Source organism: Schistocerca cancellata, chromosome 2 (genome assembly GCF_023864275.1).
Source record: "Schistocerca cancellata isolate TAMUIC-IGC-003103 chromosome 2, iqSchCanc2.1, whole genome shotgun sequence".
NCBI lineage: Eukaryota > Metazoa > Arthropoda > Insecta > Orthoptera > Acrididae > Schistocerca > Schistocerca cancellata.
This window is the reverse complement of record NC_064627.1, coordinates 123,870,505-123,889,714: the sequence shown is the minus strand read 5'-3', so window position 1 is coordinate 123,889,714 and position 19,210 is coordinate 123,870,505. Positions and strand designations below refer to the sequence as shown.

Sequence of the window (19,210 nt, the reverse complement as noted above, 5' to 3'; positions counted from 1 at the left end):
CAAGAAGTTAACTTTTGAAATGGCGTTCTCTCGATGGATCATGAAAATGAAGGCTAGGAAAAACACATGACTTCGTCCGGGGGTGGGGTGGACGTGCTCGGGGGCGGCGGTCGGTCGGTGCGTTGGTGATTAATTGATCAATTGAATTAATTTGCATATCAGTTTTATATAAAAATTCCACCGAGGCCACCACTAGTTTACCACTGGTGACTTGGTTCAACACATGATAGTAACGGTTTTATGAATAGTAGGTTAAGGACATGCCTCGGAAGAGGAGAGTTAAAGGCCCATGGGTATTAGGCAACAGTGCATATCCCTGGAAAACCTGTTTCTTGACACTACTTGATGGCCTTGGTAACAAGGCAGAGAGGCTCTATAATGCATGTCGCATTCATGCTAGAAAATTAATAGGAAGGTTTTTCGGTGTGTGTAAGCGAAGATTTCCTGTGTTATCACCAGCCTTAAGAGTTGAATTATAGTCATGGCTGTTATTGTTGCTTTTGTTGTAATACATAATACAGCTCAGAAACAAAACGATGAGCCTCCTCTAGAGTCAAATACTATATTACTAAGTCTGGAAGTTCATGCCTCAGCTATTGTAGAGGACATGGCGAGAATTGCGCTGATCGAAGACTATTACACACAACTATGAAATCATATCTCGCTGCAACAGGAAAAAGTGTTTGGTATCTGTAGTTACACGTTTTATTCAAAAAATTAAACGCAGTAATATGATACTACTATTCCAGTAATATTGATACTACAATTCAAAATAAATTAGTCGTTTACAAATCCCTGATTTTTTAAAGTTTATTTTCATGTTCAGTAATTTCAATTTCCGCTCCTTTTCTATCCGCCCACACTGACGGCTTTCTCTTTGGCAGTCATGTCTTTCCCTTTCCTATTCATTCAGCTCCTTAGCGAAATTTTCTTCTTCTGTAATAAACACGTTTCTGCTTCGCAAACCATCGGGGGTGGGGGGTGCGTGGCGTAGTCGCTAGCACACTGGACTGGTAATAGGGAAGCTGCCTATTCCAAACCGTGTTCGGTCATCCAAATTTAGGTTTTTCTGTGATTTCCCTAAATCGTTCCAGGCAAATGCCAGGATGGTTCCTTTGAAACGACTAGACCGATTTCCTTCCCCATCCTTGACACAATCCGAGCTTGTGCCCCGTCTCTAATGACCTCGACGTCGATGGACATTAAACCCAGTCTTACTACCCACTTTATTAGCATCCTCAATATTCCTTTTTTAAGGCCTGCCATTAGTTCGGGACTCGTAACAGACTTTGGGGTCAATTCTAGTGTCCGATTCCACTTGCCAGCTTCGAGCAAAGATGTCATACCTGAAGCAGAGACGCTACGTAGAGGCAATCTGAAAGATGCCAGGGTTCTGCAGCCGTTTTAAGTTGCCCAGAGCATTAGCAGACTACTGTTTACGATTGGATATTTTGCTTTAACATATATGTGAGTAACTTTTTAGTACGGATAACCTAACTCGTGTAAGATGTAGGCCTACCTTTCCAACAGTAGCCTATTTGCTTCTTTTCCATGAATATTTCTCGCCAGTAACTCTGGCAGTTTTTCAGAAATAACCAACATAGCAGAATTGTAATGTACGTCTACGTTGATCATCTGCTTGACCTTTTGAATTTAAGGTCTTCAAAGTATACGTTTATACAACGCTTTGTGATATACCAATAATTAGTTACTTAGTTTCATGTTCCATTTATCATTTGCACAATAAATCGTAATGATATGGATCTACTCATTATATACTGACATTTTTTGTTGTAAATATGCCTCCAAACATCATAAAGATTTTAGTTTTTACGTTTTTCAATTAAAGATATGTTAGTAATTCCTACCCTTTACCATTTACACGCCGGCCGGAGTGGCCGAGCGGTTCTAGGCGCTTCAGTCTGGAACAACGCGACCACTACGGTCGCAGGTTCTAATCCTGCCTCGGGCATGGATGTGTGGGATGTCCTTAGGTTAGTTAGGTTTAAGTAGTTCTAAGTACTAGGGGACTGATGACCTCAGATGTTAGGACCCATAGTGCTCAGAGCCATTTGAACCATTTACACATTACAGTAATAGATGATCTCTTGCTGAGTAGCAGGCGTTATCAAAGAGAAACGTTTTAGTTTAGTCTCAAAATTTACTTTGCTACGTGTCAGGCCTTTTATATCTATGGGTAAGTGATCAAATCTTTTGGTTGCAGCATTGTGAAGCTCTTGTTTGTGCTACAGACAATCTTAATGTGTCATAATGAATGTCATTTTTTTTCTTCTGGTATTGTAATTGTGTACATCATTGTTCCTGTTGAAGTTTCCTGTTTACAACAATCATGAGGGTATAACTGTACTGTGAAACAGATAGGTTACTACTCAAAAGCCGAGCACAAGGCACGCACGACGAAATGAGTGCTCACATAAATTTTCAGCCAAAGCCTTCTTCAGAAAGGAAGCACAGCACACATACCCATTCATACAATCATACACACAAAACTCAAGTACACATGACAGCTGTCTTCTGCTGTCGTAGGCAAAATCCTTTTTAAAGAGGGGAAGAAATATGAACAATGATTAATAATAATGTGTTGTTCGCGGATGAGACCGTTAATACAGGATGGCTCGAATGTTGGGGCTTTTGCGACTTGGAAGGCAATGAAAACTACAAGAAAGAAGAGAAAGAACCGACACTGAGTAAAGTAAGGCAAATCTAAAGTCAAATGACGGAAGTAAAACTATTACAATAAAAATAAACAGTGCAACAATAACTCATGTATACAAAAGAAAATATTGCTTGAATTTAATGTAAATACATAAAACTGCAACCAGTCACTATTTTGAATAGTTATTTATTATTCCATGAACGAGGCTTCTAGCTCAACGCTGGGTGCTGGCTTGCGACAGTATGGGCGGCTTTTTTTCTGTCAGTATCCATCCGTCTGCTTCTACTTTGATGGCCAGTTGATACATCACTTCACACACTTTTACACAATCTGTATGCATTTACACGGTGATCGCGAAGTTTTGCCCGCATCCGGCTTGTGCTATACAACAGAACAGTTCTTTCTTTTAATCCAGTCTAATTTTCTCATTCATTCTTATTTTCTGCCAGTATTAATTTTTAATTCTTGGTATAAACCAAACATACACGAATAATTTTTTTTTGTAAATGACTCGTTGGGTATCTTGGTTTTAAACATAAGAAGATATGTAATTTCACATCGTTGAATCAAATATGTAGCATTCCTATTCCTGTTATTAAAATTAAAAGGTGTGCTTTACATACAGCAATGAAATACGTTTATCATTTAGGTGTGAAAGTAATCTACCTTAAGAGCATTGCGTGGATACCTGTTGGTTTGAAATACAATAAGTTTTGTGTGCTCCCTGTCAAATTTTGTTCTTAAGCTCACCGAGTCAGTTACGTCAAAAATGGCAATTTTAAAATATTGCCCCCTCTTGGTTAAATTTCTGCCGATGCCCATGCTAGCACAACAAAACGAAGAGAACATTAATGCCAACGCCTTCTTTGTTCTAAGTCGTGCCATTTTCTATACACCGAGCGAGGTGGCGCAGTGGTTAGCACACTGGACTCGCATTCGGGAGGACGACGGTTCAATCCCGCGTCCGGCCATCCTGATTTAGGTTTTCCGTGAGTTCCCTAAATCGCTCCAAGCAAATGCCGGGATGGTTCCTTCGAAAGGGCACGGCCGACTTCCTTCCCCGCCCTTCCCTACTCTCATGAGACCGATGACCTCGCTGTTTGGTCTCTTCCCCCAAACAACCCAACCCAACAATTTTCTATACGCCCTCGTAAGTTAAAAGTCAATTGTTACAACACACAGGTAACTGTCAACCACACATAAATGCAAAGTGTGCAATGCTAAGGAACAGCTGAATGTTATAAATGGAAGTGTCCCTTCTTACTTTTCAAGTGCCGGCATTTCTATTAGTTAAACTGCAGCTACGTTGAGCGTGTAGCGGGAAGTTAAGTTTCGAACTGTCCTTGTCCTCTGCAGTGGCTACAACGCGGCGGTTTTCCATTTTATCGTTGAAGAGATCGATGCCTTTGTTCTTCGCCGTTGGATTCAGCTCATTTCTCTGATGCGGGCACTGTCATCTTTATCTGTTTGCCGATTGCGAGCAAACGAGCATAATTAGCCTTTGCAAGACCAGTCTCTACTTTCACGCACGAGTATACAGTATGTCGGCCTCACATGACAACGAACAGACAACCCGGCAGCGATCCACGGGATTTCTTTCTTTCTCTCTCTCTCTCTCTCTCCCCCTCTCTCTCTCTCTCTCTCTGTGTGTGTGTGTGTGTGTGTGTGTGTGTGTGTCACTCTCTTAGCCCGCACCCCTCCCCGTACCACTACCGACTAATCCACATTCAAGCGTTATGCACGCGCGTCCCTTATTCCAACAATCCCAGTATCTAAAATAGGTATTATTGTACATATTCTTAGAGGGGCATTCAGTAGGCAGTGCCGCAATTTCCCCTGTAAAAATAGGGAATTTATTGTGGAGCATCGAGGAATAGTCTCTCTACAGCCACTATAGTTTCTTGAAGTTCCAATACGTGCCGTCGGTATACGTAGCCTTCAAAATAAAATCTGTACTGGAGGTGCAATCCAAGCAGAGAGCTATCACTTTCTTTTAGAGGAAAACTGGAGCATCGCAGATATTCACAAGCGCTTGCAGTATGTCTACGGAGACGTGGCATTTAACAAAAGCACGGTGAAACGTTGGGGGAAGCGTCTGTCATCATCGCAACCAGCTTGTGAAAACCTGTACGCTCCCCTGCACGCCCCTACCGAGCGAGATGGCGCAGTGGTTAGCACACTGGACTCGCATTCGGGAGGACGACGGTTCAATCCCGTCTCCGGCCATCCTGATTTAGGTTTTCCGTGATTTTCCTAAATCGCTTCAGGCAAATGCCGGGATGGTTCCTTTGAAAGGGCACGGCCGATTTCCTTCCCCATTCTTCCCTTACCCGAGCTTGCGCTCCGTCTCTAATGACCTCGTTGTCGACGGGACGTTAAAGACTAATCTCCTCCTCCTCCCTCCCTGCACGCCCGCCGGCCGCACTCAGCTGTGATTTCTGCAATATTGGAGCAACAGGACGCTCTCGTTCGAGGTGATCGGCGGATCACAATCTACCACCTCACTGCTCATTTAGACGTCTCTGATGGTAGGCTGACTTACTCGACCACCAGTTGGGGACCTAAAAGTTGTGTTCCTGCAGGGTTCCTCTCCACCTGACAGAGGACCATAAACAGCAACGAAGGACCATTTTTCCGCATTACGAGACTGATTACAATTTTCTTGTCGAACATCGTCTCAGGCGATGAAACATGAATTCATCACTTTGAGCCGGAAACAAAAAGGCAATCCACGGGGTAAAACCCCACCACCTTTCCTCCGAAGAAAAAGTTCAAAGGCGCACTCTCAGCCAGTAAAGTCATGACGACGGTCTTCTGGTATTCTGAAAGGGGTTGTTCTGTTTCATGTCCTCAATCATGGTGCAACGATCAATTCGGAAGTGTATTGTGCTACCCTCAGGAAACTGAAGAAACGACTTCAGCGTGTTCGTGACCGCAAAGATGCAAAACAACTTTTCCATGACGACAAAGACCCTACACTAGTCTCCGCACCTGACAGGAACTCACAAAACTTCATTGGACTTCTTCCTCACCCACCCTACAGCAGGGATCTCGCACCTTCCGACAGTGGTCTGTTTGACCTAGTGAAGGATGCACATGGCGGGAAGCAGTACACGGATGATAGGGAAGTTGTTGTTGCTGCAAGACGTTGGCGCCGGCCGCTATGACCAAGCGGTTCTAGGCGTTTCAGTCCGGAGCCGCGCGACTGCTACGGTCGCAGGTTCGAATCCTGCCTCGGGCATGGATGTGTGTGACGTCCTTAGGTTAGTTAGATTAAGTAGTACTAAGTTCTAGGAGACTGATGGCCTCAGATGTTAAGTGCCATGGTGCTCAGAGCTATCTGAAGACGTTGGCTCCTACGTCGACCAATAGAGGGGTACCTTGTGGGCATACAGACCCTCCCAGTAAGGTGTCATAAGCCTGTCACACTGAACGGAAACTAAACTGAAAAATAGGGTTTGTGTCCAAAAGAGTGGGGAACAATTTGGTGCATTGGAATCCTGAAAAAAACCAATATGCTTTCAAAAAAAAGGGGTGCATTACTTATTGAACACCCCTCGTAGTTTTAACTGTCGTCGATAAAGGAAGTAAATTTCACGTGCAAATGCCCTACAAGTTTGTGGTCTTCATTGAAATTTATGTTCAGATCGTTCCTTTAATGTTGTTAATTCCAATTACCTAATGTTTCAGCGCAGATCCATCATCGGGTAACTATAGTCAAAAAACACAGAATGATCATCAAAAACCAACCACTGACTTTGATATACAACTGAAACTGCTAACGCTAAACTGAAGGAAGTGCTCAACACAGAGTCCTAAGTCAAAAAATTACCATCTGTCCACACGTAAGTGATAACTATCAGCCTCAGCTACCCGCACCAAGAAATAAACGAAAAAGCCGGCAGGCAGTATTATTCCAGCAGCTATACGTCCACTCTGCAGGCATATGTTCCTCGCCTGATAGCAAGAACAGCGAATATAATAATTAAAAATTGAGCAGTGGTAAAGTATAAAAACGTAACTCCACCGTAAATTCTAACAACTTTGAAACAAATTCAAGTATATCTTTCCACAATCCTTGATAATACACGATCAATAATTATTTGGTAGCAATGACGACTAAAAGAAAGTGAACTGAAAAATAAGGTATGATTTAGTTACAGTTACAAGCAATACCAATTACTGAGTTAAGTAAGGATCATAGATTAGAGAACTTCTAGAAATGGTTCAAATGGCCCTGAGCACTATACGACTTAACTCCTGAGGTCATCAGTCGCCCGTGATGACTGAGTGTTGTGTGCTGTCCTTAGGTTAGTTAGGTTTAAGAAGTTCTAAGTTCTAGGGGACTGATGACCATAGATGTTAAGTCCCATAGTGCTCAGAGCCATTTGAACCATTTCATCAGTCGCCTAGAACTTAGAACTAATTAAACCTAACTAACCTAAGGACATCACACACATCCATGCCCGAGGCAGGATTCGAACCTGCGACCGTAGCGGTCGCTCGGCTCCAGACTGCAGCGCCTAGAACCGCACGGCCACTCCTGCCGGCGAACTTTTAGAAATATGAGACTTGTATACAATGTAATGTCCAGTTTGCAGCAAACAGTTTGCTGTGAGCAGCAGCGCCGTTCACGTTATTGTTCTTCCCACACCGTGGCCAGGCTTGCACTACAGGCTGTTTCCGCAAGAGCGTGCAAGAATGTAACAGGGCATGGAGAATGATCCACTGAACAATTTGAAGCAGGGAACCTGGTGTCGGGGAAGCCAGCTTAAGAAAATATGGGAGCAAACTTGTCTACCGCTTTGTCTAGTATTCCTGTTTTCCAGCTTATTTGCAACTAACTTGCGCAATAATTTACAAATACTGTGTTGTTTATTTACGTGTACATTCTTTATTTCCTCCAAGGAAACAAGGAGGACGAATTGATTACTAGGAAGTCGTGATGCAGGTTTTGTTTACTTTACTTCAAATGTTCAAATGTGTGTGAAATCTTATGGGACTTAACTGCTAAGGTCATCAGTCCCTAAGCTTACACACTACTTAACCTAAATTATCCTAAGGACAAACACTCACACCCATGCCCGAGGGAGGACTCGAACCTCCGCCGGGACCAGCCACACAGTCCATGACTGCAGCGCCATAGACCGCTCGACTAATCCCGCGCGGCTTACTTTACTTATCCGTGAGTATTTCGAGCAGCAGGAATGGCCGTGTGTGGGATGAGGAAAACCCTCACGCTGTAGTAGAGTCACACAATCAAGTACGTTTTGCTGTGAATATCTGACGTAGATTGTTTTGACCGTCGAGTGATATCAGGAAACGAACCCTTTACTTCCCGAATAACTGTCTCTATTTCCGACTAGTCGCAACTTGTAAAGTTATAATATCATAACTGGTAATAATAGTGCTGGTAATAGAATTGGAAAGATTTGTATGGCCCTATGGCCGTCTCAAATAACAGTACAAACCACTTCCACTATTACCAATGATAATAACAACAGTGACGATAGAAGATACAAATGTATACATGGGTGTACGTAGTGAGATACTGACACAGCGAATTCTATAGCCGCGTACTTACCGGACACCTAATACAAGTTCGGCGCAACGTGGCACGTTCGGTGTGGACGTTCAACCGTGCTACTCTGCACAACAACGAACAATTTTTGTCCAGTGTCGGTATATCAAAAGCAACGGTTCGTACCTGCGCAATCGTGGTCGGGCTCTCTCGCTACCGAATCAGAGCAAGGCGCTAGGATACCGACAGAGGTATGAAAATTAATTTACATTCTGTCTCAAAATGAGTTCCGCGTGGAATTACCAGAAAATAGAACAACCATTATCGTGGAACCCAAATATAATGATTATCACACAAAAAAAAAACATAGCACAGTTCGCACTCCTGAGTACAATTCTATTCAATACAATTCTAAACCACTGGCCCACCAATCTATCAGTACTGCTGCTCTTTTCAGCACTGTGCTAGTAATGTTACCTCCTAAGACCTAAGTAGTACTGGTAACAAAGGAAATTTGAAACAAAGTATTGCGACCAGACGAAACTACAGTCGTCTGGTCGTAACTATGCATTTTTTTGAGGGCTCAGGGATACAGTTCACTTAATGACATGAATGAATAAAAATACAATGTAGGCTTTCACGACCGGATGGTACTGTTGTTGATAATTCTTCTGGGTTACATGGCCGTGGTCCCTGGAATTCTTCAATTCCTAACGTTTCGTCCAATACTACGTTGGACACCTTCAGAGGTATGGCTGGTCCTGCTGAGTCCTGCCGACTGACGAGTCGGGCGTCGGAGAGCAGCCTAAATACCGAGGAAAGTGGGCGTGGTCTAGCTTGCACATAGTAGCAGAGAGAAAACTAGTCGGCAAAGACTTTTATGCTCCTTTATCCCTTTACTGGGAAAAATAGATAAATGGGCCATTGCGGAACATGCACTTCAGTCAGGTGACCATGTAGTTAAGTTCTCTGAAACTACAGTTTTAAGTGCTACCACGAACTATCGAGCTATTATCCACGACTGCATAGGGAGGCTATTGAAATTTATAAACATGAAGATAATTTTAATAGAAAAGAAGAGGCCTTGAAATCAAACGAGATATGGACAGTGGCGTTACAGAATCGATAAGTGATTTTTATCTATGACAGATTATTATCGATGATTACATTTTATCTTTGACTAGTTTTGTCTCTGCTACTATGTGCAAGCTAGACCACGCCCACTTTCGTCGGTATTTAGGCCTCTCCCCGACGCCCGACTCGTCAGTCGGCAGGACTCAGCAGGACCAGCCATACCTCTGAAGATGTCCAACGAAGTACTGGACGAAACGTTAGGAATTGAAGAATTCCATGGACCACGGCCATATAACCCGGAAGAATTATCAACAACACTGAATAAAAAGGTTTATTAAACTTGAAAATGATCTTTGCGATAGGAGACCTGGATAATTTACAACTGCCATTGACTGTGAAGGTATCACTTGTTGCATACAACCACATATTTTCCTTTTGAAGTACAAAGTTCAGTTTTAACTGAAGTACATGTTCATCTGAAACAGTTATCACTGTTCTTTTGCAACGTTGTTGACTTCCGAAGCTGAGGTCACAAACTGGGCAGAACTCTTCCATGCTCGGTTCTATATTGACCTCAGTACGAGGGTGCTGCAGTGCCGAGAAGGGAGGTGTGGTCTGCAGGAACACCTCCGATTCGTCGTTGCAGATCGCAGCGAGACATCGCTAATATCTGCAGTGTCAATGAGCGATGTCGACTTTAGAGTGACACCACGATTTCTGGACGATACCACATAAAGAACATATATTTTTTCAATGCATCATAGAAAGTGCTGCACACTTCAGGAAGAACCATTTACGTACGTTGCCTGGATTCTCTGTAGAGGTAGATCAAACTTGTAATGGAAACCAGAAAAACACGGTGCTATTGCCATTTACTTTTTCCATCATACTGATTTTCTATGATTAGTGTCTTGTTTCTTCATTACTGGTTCAAGCAAACTGGCAAAGTGTTCCAAGTCCTCTGACGACCTACGATAAAATGTTCAGACTTGCCGTCACATTTTTTGGGAGGTGGATTCATCGGCCTTCAGAATGGTTCGTGCGGCATTCTACGAATTTCTCTCCTTTACCAGCCATTTTTTTATCTCAGAGTATTACTTGTACGCAGCATCCTCAATTATTTGCTGGATGTATTCCATTTCTATCTTACTCTACAGTTTTTACTCTGCAGTAAGATGGATGTTATTCCGTATGTCCTATCATACTGCCCTTCTTCTTCTCAATGTTTGCTACATTATTTTCTTCTCGCCGTTTCTGCGGAGAAACTCCTCATTGCTTACCTCATCAGTCCAACCAATTTTCAATATACTTTTGTAGCACGACATTACAAACACTTCGATTTTCTACTTTTCTGGTTTTCCTGCGTCCATGATACACATCCATATAATATTTACCTACAGACGTACATCCTCGAAAATTTCTACCTCAAATTAAGGGCAATGTTTGATGTAGTTTTCTTCTAGCTAGGAATGCTTTCTTTGCCTGTGATAGTTTGCTCTGTGTGTCCTCCTTGCTTCGTACATCACGTAATATTTTGCTTCCAGGATAGCAGAATTCTGCACTTCGTCTATTTCGTGTTCCCCAACTCCCACTAATCACTAACCTCATTTCTGCTACTCCTCATTACTTTTGCCCTTCTTCAGTCGTCTCTCAGTCCATAATCTAAGCTCAGTAGTACGTTCGCTCCTTTCAGTACCTCCTGTAAGTCTTCCTGGCTTTCACTGAAGATATCAATGTCATCAGCGAATCTTATCATCGATGTCCTACCGGCCCCTACCGATACGTAAATCACTTAAAGGCTTATTTCTCGCAAATGTTTGTGAACTTCTCAGCTCTAGTGTCACCACTGACGATATTTGCTACGTTTCACCGCCTTCGGCTTACGATGAACAACTATGAAAGCAACAATTGCACTTTTCAGTTTCGCCTTCCATTTTTAGGTTTCCGTATCTCAACCGGTAAAGACAGAACCCTTAGAGGATCATTCTGTTGTCTGTCTGTCCGACTGTTAAAAACTCTTATGCTCAGGAAAGGGTAGAAGTGTCACGTTGACAATATTACATACTAGGGTCTATGGTCCCGTGACTGTGTAAATAATTGAAGCTTCAAAGTCAATCCAATTAAAAGACACGACCATTTATGTCACTATTTTGATACTCGCAAACTCACTCATGGAAAGCTTCCCGTTGACCTAGAACCATGAAACCCGGCAGGAAACAAGCTTTCACAGTACTTTTAAAGTAAAAAATCAGAAAATTATCTTAAATTATATCACATGCAAAAAAATTGCTTTGTCATTTGTTATCCACCTTCAAGCTTAAAACATTCTGGAAAGTCTTGGGATTTCCGGGACCGATATCTTGCCAGTATCAATGTCGATAACAAGCAAAAATCGTAGAAATTCTCGTCTCCTGTGATGGATGAACTATATATATATATATATATATATATATATATATGCCGGCCGGTGTGGCCGAGGACCGAGAGGTACTAGGCGCTACAGTCTGGAACCGCAAGACCGCTGCGGTCGCAGGTTCGAATCCTGCCTCGGGAATGGATGTGTGTGATGTCCTTAGGTTAGTTAGGCTTAAGTAGTTCTAAGTTCTAGGGGACTGATGACCTGAGAGGTTGAGTACCATAGTGCTCAGAGCCATCACCTAACCGCACTCCTGGAAGAAAGGATATTGCGGAGACACGGCTTAGCCACAGTCTGGGGGATGTTCCCAGAATCAGATTTTCACTCTGCAGCGGAGTGTGCGCTGATATGAAACTTCCTGGCAGATTAAAACTCTGTGCCGGACCGAGAAGGTAGGAGACGAGGTACTGGAAGAAGTAAATCTGTGAGGACGGGGCGTGAGTCGTGCTTGGGTAGCTCAGTTGGTAGAGCACTTGTCCGCGAAAGGCAAAGGTCCCGAGTTCGAGTCTCGGTCCGGCACACAGTTTTAATCTGCCAGGAAGTTTCATATCAGCGCACACTCCGCTGCAGAATGAAAATCTCATTCTGAATGCAAAAGTTGCCAGAGACTTTCTACATGCGACATTTCCAAACAGGTGGATGGGGCGGGGGGTACCGAGCGTTGGCCAGCACGGTCCCCCGACGCCATTAGACGTCCTTCTCTGGGGCGCAGTGAGAGACAGAGTGTATCAAGAACCCCCAACGGCAATAGAGGATATGTAACATCGTATTACTGCGGCGTGTGCGGCAATATCTGTAGAAAATTAAAATCTGTGCAACACTCTCTCGTTATCCGTCTGCAAAGGTGTACTGATGTAAACGGAGGGCACTTCGAACATATGTTGATGTGTGACAGTTTCATTGGTAAAGATGTGGGTGTATTTTCTATGCTGGATGTAAAGCACAACAATACAATTTCTGTGGGTGACAGGGCACTCGTACATGTGTTTATCAAAGTGAATTCAAGTGTGTTATGTCTAATTGTAGCTCTAGTTGTCATTTCGCTAGAATAAACATACAGTTACAATTTGAAAAAAGGTAACTTTTAGTTGGACGTGTTACTTGTTTAGTTTTGTGGATTGTGCATACCTTCCCATTGTGTGAGCCCCTGACACAGGCAGCGTGAGGTGTACGCTTGAGTCTCAGGACGTGCCCTAGCTGTGCACTTCATTAATTTCATGCGTCAACTTCGATTCGCAATTTCTCGGGATGTAATTGACATATTGCGATGCAACCAACGCCATTATTTTTGTAATGTTTCATGCTATTGATTGCTTGCGAAATAATAAGGGGTGTCCATTTAAAAATACACAAGTTTATGCTGAAAATAGTATTTGTTTACATTTTTAAATTTCGCATAGTATTTGATTTCCTAAGCCCCTGCCGTACGTTCATGCTGGTGAAAACCGTTTTTGAATATCTATTGTTGTTCCAGAGATATTTGAGGTGGCAGCGTTAGGTGAGACATACTCGCACCAGACTAGCTGTTTTATTATCGACGCGCGTGAGCAAACTGGAACACTGGTGCACACCCACGAACATTGCTTCATTCTGCGCCGTTCTGCGTTGCTCAGCGTCGCGCGTTTGATCGCAGAGCGGCGAATCCGGTCTGGACGTCACTCATTTACGCTCCCCCTAGTTAGCGACGTGAGTAATGAGACATGTTTGTCGGGGAAGAAGGGTACTTAGACGGAAATTGATAAAGGGTTCAAAAACAAGAGCACACATTATTATTGCCTTATTAGGTACGTCAATATCTGTCTTTTGAACCTGGCGATGTGATTCAGTTCTCTGATACAGTGATGTAGGTCATTCCAAAGTCAGGTTTCTGCTACCGAAAAGGATTCAAAGAAGATGGCTGTTTGAGGTTTCATTTGATGAAGGACCGAAGAGAAATATTCCACCAGAAAATTTCTGAAACTGTAAAACCTGAACTAATTAAAATCTTTCTGTTTCAGATGTCAACAAAATGCCCTACCGTGCCATGGAGCTTTCACATTATCTTCTTTGCCCTCATCAGTTTCTCCACCGTGACGGCCGCATATGACATCAGAGGTCGGAAAGATATCACATCGACGAACGTCCATGACTCCCCTCCAGTTGTAGTATCATCAGCTACATGGTTAGATGGAAGTCTAAACAAACCAGGAGATGTGCACAAGGAGAAAAACTTTATTGACAACATCGCTGAACTTGGAACAAGTAAAAAAGTGAAGAGAAGCGACAATGGTGCTAAGGCGTCTAGGCCCTTTATTGTTCAGTATAACAACAAACAGGTGATGAGTCTTCCTGGAGATTCACCCACTGACGCGTTATTTGATTTTATAATCAACACGGTGAACGCAGAGATAGTGAAAAAGAAACTCAGCCAAATAAAGATACCCGATATCCACGAGAAATTCCACAAAAGGGTTGGCCATTCGACCATTAAGGGATCATTCGTTGCTCAGAAAGGCTGGTTCAAATCTCTGTCGTCTCTACATCGCACACAAGGGATCTCTGTTTCGAAACGTGGTAGCGTTCTAGCGGTAAATGCTGAGATTCAGTTGAGAGAGATGCTGCTCGGTTATGACGAGTATAAAGCCAAATCTGTGGGTCCAAAAGGACGCGTCACCGGTGGAATTGACCACAATGCTATCGAGGTAAAACTGACTGCAGACCTCACTGGGTCGCGGTGCAAACTAGTATTGGCGGGTCTCCGATTTAAGAAGTTAAGTAATCCTAAAATTCAAGTGACTGGATTCGGAAAGAATGGCTGGATATTCGCAAAAGCAGTTATTTCAGTAACTGACACGTTTAAAGGAAAAGTTATACCTAGTGTAGAGAAGGCACTGTCCGATAATTTTCAGGCGGTTCTCGGACGAACAAGCTGTTACGTAGATTGATTATGTGAGAAGCTTTCATAGAATTTAAAGGCAATATTTGAATATATGCAGCTGTTTCCTGAAATTACAGTTTCTCATTCATTTTTTATGACTTCATTTCAGTGGTACCTGAATTATCGCTAAAAATAATTGTACAATTGCTGAAAACATCAATTTTTTTTATTTCTTGTTTTCATATGAATCCAGGTTAGTAGTTAACTGGTGTAGCTTTAAGAGTGATAAACTATGAAAACAAAAAGCTTGCGATTCACGAATCTTGCATACGATGAGTAACCGCTTTTCATAGTATTGATTGGTACCTCTGAATATTTCAGTTAGTAAAATATGCATATTTTGTTTAAAGATGTTTTAGTTTATGCATGATCTCAACACAACAGATGGTCGTAAATAAAGTTGTCGCAGAGCTATAAGTAACATCGTACATTAAGTAAACGTAGATAATCGATCTTTGTTTGTTTCTAATAAATGTATATACTAAATAAAAATCTGTTGACAGAAAGAAGATTGTGGTATGCTTCATTACTAAGCTATTTTTTGCACTTCCCAATACAAGTGTAATAATTCCTTATTCTTTAAGTAGTAATGAAAACACATCAGATTCAAATTACATTCGAAGAAAGATGTATTTTTCTTTTCTTTTATATATTCCTTGGAGTCCACTTTAATTCAGAAATTGTTTTACTCCTTTTTCTAGTAGAAGAATCTATGTCATTGCAAGTGTAATTATCCGTGTTATTGAACTCAGAAAGTTTTTTGTGTTGATACAAGTTGAACTGAATACTGAAATTAAAAACAATCACACAATAATCAAGAATTTGGTACAATTATAGTATTACTCATTTTTCCTGGCCTTATTCCGTATCTTCACAGGTTCATCGTGTTAACCTGGATTTGGCAGTACTAGTTTTAGAGGCCTTTCTTGTGGCCAGACACAATTACAGAATGAATCGGTAATTTATTGGGAGTTGTTAATGTATTGATTGCATGCAGTAACTGCAGATAATTGTCTAATGGCTAGTGTATTCCAAGCTATTTTTCGAGTGGTAAATTTACTTCAGTTCTTGTATTGGTTATTTATGTATAGATTCTGAATGTCTATTCAGAATGGCTAGACGACAGTTGTATTTCCACATTTCTATCGAACACAGTATCATAACCTCAAGCGCAATCAAACAGATGAACAAATTTTTGGAACTATACTTACAATAAAGATTTTCATAATTAATTTTCCTGATTTGGAAAATCAACAACTAAATGCTTGTGTTGTAAGACAATTTCCCTTGAATAAAGTAAAATTTTCAGACCATGAAATACTGGCCAAAGTAGAGGAAACCAGTGCAGGTAGTCACAGCTCATTTTTAATTTTTGAGGAGGTAGTGGTTACAATTTCCCTTTCTATTATTAGTGTATCTCGGTTATATTTTTCCACAATATTGAAGCTATAGCAGCGTATGCCTTTTCAGATAAAAGGATCTGACGGAGTAAATTTGTGTGACAACATGCCCTGACTTGGGGTTGGCTGCCACAGTCATGGGGACTAGTCGTCACGGGTTATTTAGACGGGAAAAATATTATTTATTCAAAAAGAGTTGTATTAAGAACAGTGGCACAGTACGGGGTAGCGGATGAGGGAAGTGCTAAGGTACTGGCCCATAAATAGAAACGACACAGTATAAACAATCTTCGTTAAACAATAAAAATCTTACCGAATATTAACCACACTATCCCGCGGAAACATTACAAAAATTTCAATTCCGTCAAAGACTAGCACACATGATTATTCTAAAATTCAGATGCGATGTGTATCAGCTCAAATAAAACAGGCATTTACTCCAACAGCAGTGCGATTAAGAAAAACGTGACGCATGTCGCGTTTGAGAAAAATAAGACTTTACTTAGACTGAATAAAAGATATAATACAGCCCACCGTGACGTTTTACCCTTTTAGGATAACAACTTTACGTAACAGAATCCAAAGATGTTATATCGCTTAGACGTGACGTATGCCACCCCAAGACCTATAAAACACAACACCTGTAATTAACACAATCGGAAATTACACACTAGCTGAAAATGAGGTGCAGCATCCTTCGAGGAAGCAAGTATTCTTTTGCTGAAACTATTTACATCCGTACCAGATGCGGAAAATCGTAACACCGACCGCGCCCCAACAGGATGGTGTAAAAAATTTGTAACAGCCAAGACTGGCTATGAAACACGCGACTCCAAGTCCACTAGGAATAGCTGTACAACAAAAGCAGTCTATCCGAATTTTACAATAACGACCACTCTACACTGGAGGCTTGGAAATAGGGCCTTAATATCAATTGCTTCAGTGTTGCAATCAAAGAACAGATAATAGATCTTGATTAAGGCGTAAGTTTACAACTGGGGCGGGAGGTACACAGATTGAAACCAAGGCAACGGCCAACCGTCGCCTAATCTCAACGGACCCTCGTTGATTTACAAGTCTGCCTCAGTACCGAAACTGGAGTGCACAGCAATTTACAGTAATTCAGTAAAATACAAAGAACAGAACAGAGTCAGAAGAGGTTGAAAAAAAAATCAGTTAACCAGTTGCAAACAAGAGGTTTCTTAACCCTTCACCCAGGTTTCGATATTTATAAAAATATGAGTGAGCATGAATTTACGTATAGTATTACTCTGGCAGCAAATGTATTAGATATTTTATACATCATGTATACCTGTAATTTTACTGCATTGTTAGTAGCCTTATAGAAGAAATTTTCATTTTTTTTAAAAATGTAAGATGTTGTTACTTAACACAAGCAAAGTAAAGTTCTTGTGCACATGTATTTAGCGCCCTCTGCATCCCAGTTTCTCTTAATCGCTTGAGCCTGCACGTTCGTCATGAAAAATATTATTTTAAAGGCAAGAAAACGTTTTATTAACTTTGTAATTACACACTGGATACGAAAAAACACATTTACTGAAAAAAACACAGAAGTTACACAAAAGCAAAGAATAAAAACATTGACAGCAGAGTCATGCAGCAGCATATAAACATAGACCTCAAGGAATTTTTTTTCTTTTCTTTGAACACTTCCTCCAAAAGAAAAAAATCATGAAATTACTGCTTTGTCTCTCGCATGCCAATTTCTGAACATAGAAAATTAAATCGAACTCGTTCAAGGGGTTTCGTCAAAATATCTGCCAACTGGTTGTGTCCATCAATGTGTTCCAAGAAAATCTCACCATTCAGGTATCTTTCACGAACATAGAAATGTCGGACTTCTGTATGTTTAGAACTTCGATGATATTCTGGACTTTTTGCTAACTTCAATGCACTAGCATTGTTAATGTAAAGAACTGGAGGCTGCCCCGACATTTCCACTAATTCTGATAGCAGACGACGTAACCAAACTAACTCTTTCGCTCCTTCACTAGCTGCAATTAATTCCGCGTCGGTTGTGGATGTGGCCACTACTTTCTGCACTTGACTTGTCCATGACACTGTACCACCTGAGTACTTTGCAAGAATTGCGGTTGTTGAGCGCCTTGTCCGGTTATCACCTGCGAAATCTGCATCAGCGTAAATCTTTAACTCTTCTTTTTTATTATATACAATTCCAAAATTTAAGGTCCCTTTCAAACACCGGAAAATGCGCTTTACTCTATTCCAGTCTTCAGTGGTTGGTTTCTCCATAGCTCGAGTTACAGTTGAAAGGTACATGAGACAACCAATTGCTTCACAGTAGGGTACAGATGACGAAACGTCTTCGTTTTGATTATTGTCCTCACGTCCAATGGGAGTTGAGACTGTATTGCATTCTGCCATTCGAAATTTCTTCTGTGTGTTTCTCTTGACTTATCATTATTGCTCCATCTTCATATTGCTTTATTTTTATGCCAAGAAAATTGTCAAGACTGCCAGTTGTTATTTCGAATTCATGTTGTAAAACATCCATAAAAACAGCAATTTCTTTCTTGTTACTGCCGACAATCAGGCCATCATCAACGTAGATTGCCACATAAAGGCTATTTTCATTTTGTCTACGATAAAATAGGCACGGATCTGCATCACTGATTAAAAAACCAGCCTTCTTCATGAACTCAACAAAACGTTTGTTCCAGCAACGTGGTGCTTGCTTCAACCCATAAAGACTCTTTTTTAAGAAACACACTCGACCTGTACCATCTTCGAAACCTTCTGGTTGTTCCATATATACTTCACCTTCAAGTATTCCATTCAAAAAAATTGTCTTTACATCGAATTGTTCTAGCAGCATTTTCTTTGAAGCAGCTACAGCCAGCGGAGTTCGTATGGTGTCATAACGTGCCACAGGAATAAAGGCGTCGTTATAATCAATTACTGCTTTCTGAATACAGCCTTTTGCAACCAATCTGGCTTTAAAGCGAATATCTGCATTGACTGCGACCTTTCGCCGTAGAACCCAGCGGTTTTGCAATACTTTGGCATTCTTCGGACGGTCAACCAGCACCCAGGTATTGTTTTTCTTCAGTGACTGACGTTCTTCACTGATAGCTTGCATCCATTCTTCCTTCTCGTTTGACTGCAATATTTCTGAAAAACAGTTTGGACCTTTGTATTCAAGTGCATCAACTTTTGTTGCCTT

At 41.5% G+C, this 19,210-nt stretch overlaps 1 protein-coding gene across 1 annotated transcript in view; it reads left to right on the top strand.

Moving 5' to 3' along the window:
- Positions 1-15,114, top strand: part of LOC126161380 (uncharacterized) — a 31,452-nt gene extending 16,338 nt beyond the window's left edge. The window contains exon 2 of the mRNA XM_049917158.1: positions 13,686-15,114. Within this exon, the coding sequence (XP_049773115.1) occupies positions 13,686-14,612 (927 nt within the window). The 3' untranslated portion in view covers positions 14,613-15,114. The remainder of the gene's footprint in view (positions 1-13,685) is intronic.
- The last annotated feature ends 4,096 nt before the right edge of the window (positions 15,115-19,210 follow it).